The following is a 263-nucleotide window of genomic DNA, read 5'->3' as shown; positions in this document are numbered from 1 at the left end:
ATGGCGGTCACAGTCTTCCTCTTGGCGTGCTCGGTGTAAGTGACGGCATCACGGATGACATTCTCCAGGAACACCTTCAGGACGCCGCGGGTCTCCTCGTAGATCAAGCCGGAGATACGCTTCACTCCGCCGCGGCGAGCCAGACGACGGATGGCGGGTTTGGTGATTCCCTGGATGTTATCACGGAGAACTTTACGGTGACGCTTGGCGCCTCCTTTCCCCAGTCCTTTGCCTCCCTTGCCTCGTCCAGACATGTTTCTTCG

General features: G+C 58.6%; 1 protein-coding gene across 1 annotated transcript in view; it reads right to left on the bottom strand.

Annotated features, from left to right (window-relative positions):
- LOC140676629 (histone H4) overlaps positions 1–263 on the bottom strand; it is a 347-nt gene extending 84 nt beyond the window's left edge. Inside the window, exon 1 of the mRNA XM_072914037.1 lies at positions 1–263. This exon is cut by the window's left edge and continues 84 nt beyond it. Within this exon, the coding sequence (XP_072770138.1) occupies positions 1–254 (254 nt within the window). The 5' untranslated portion in view covers positions 255–263.

Source organism: Nerophis lumbriciformis, linkage group LG11 (assembly GCF_033978685.3).
Source record: "Nerophis lumbriciformis linkage group LG11, RoL_Nlum_v2.1, whole genome shotgun sequence".
In the NCBI taxonomy this organism is placed as follows: Eukaryota; Metazoa; Chordata; class Actinopteri; order Syngnathiformes; family Syngnathidae; genus Nerophis; species Nerophis lumbriciformis.
The sequence above is the reverse complement of the archived record's forward strand: the minus strand, read 5'-3'. Positions and strand labels throughout refer to the sequence as shown.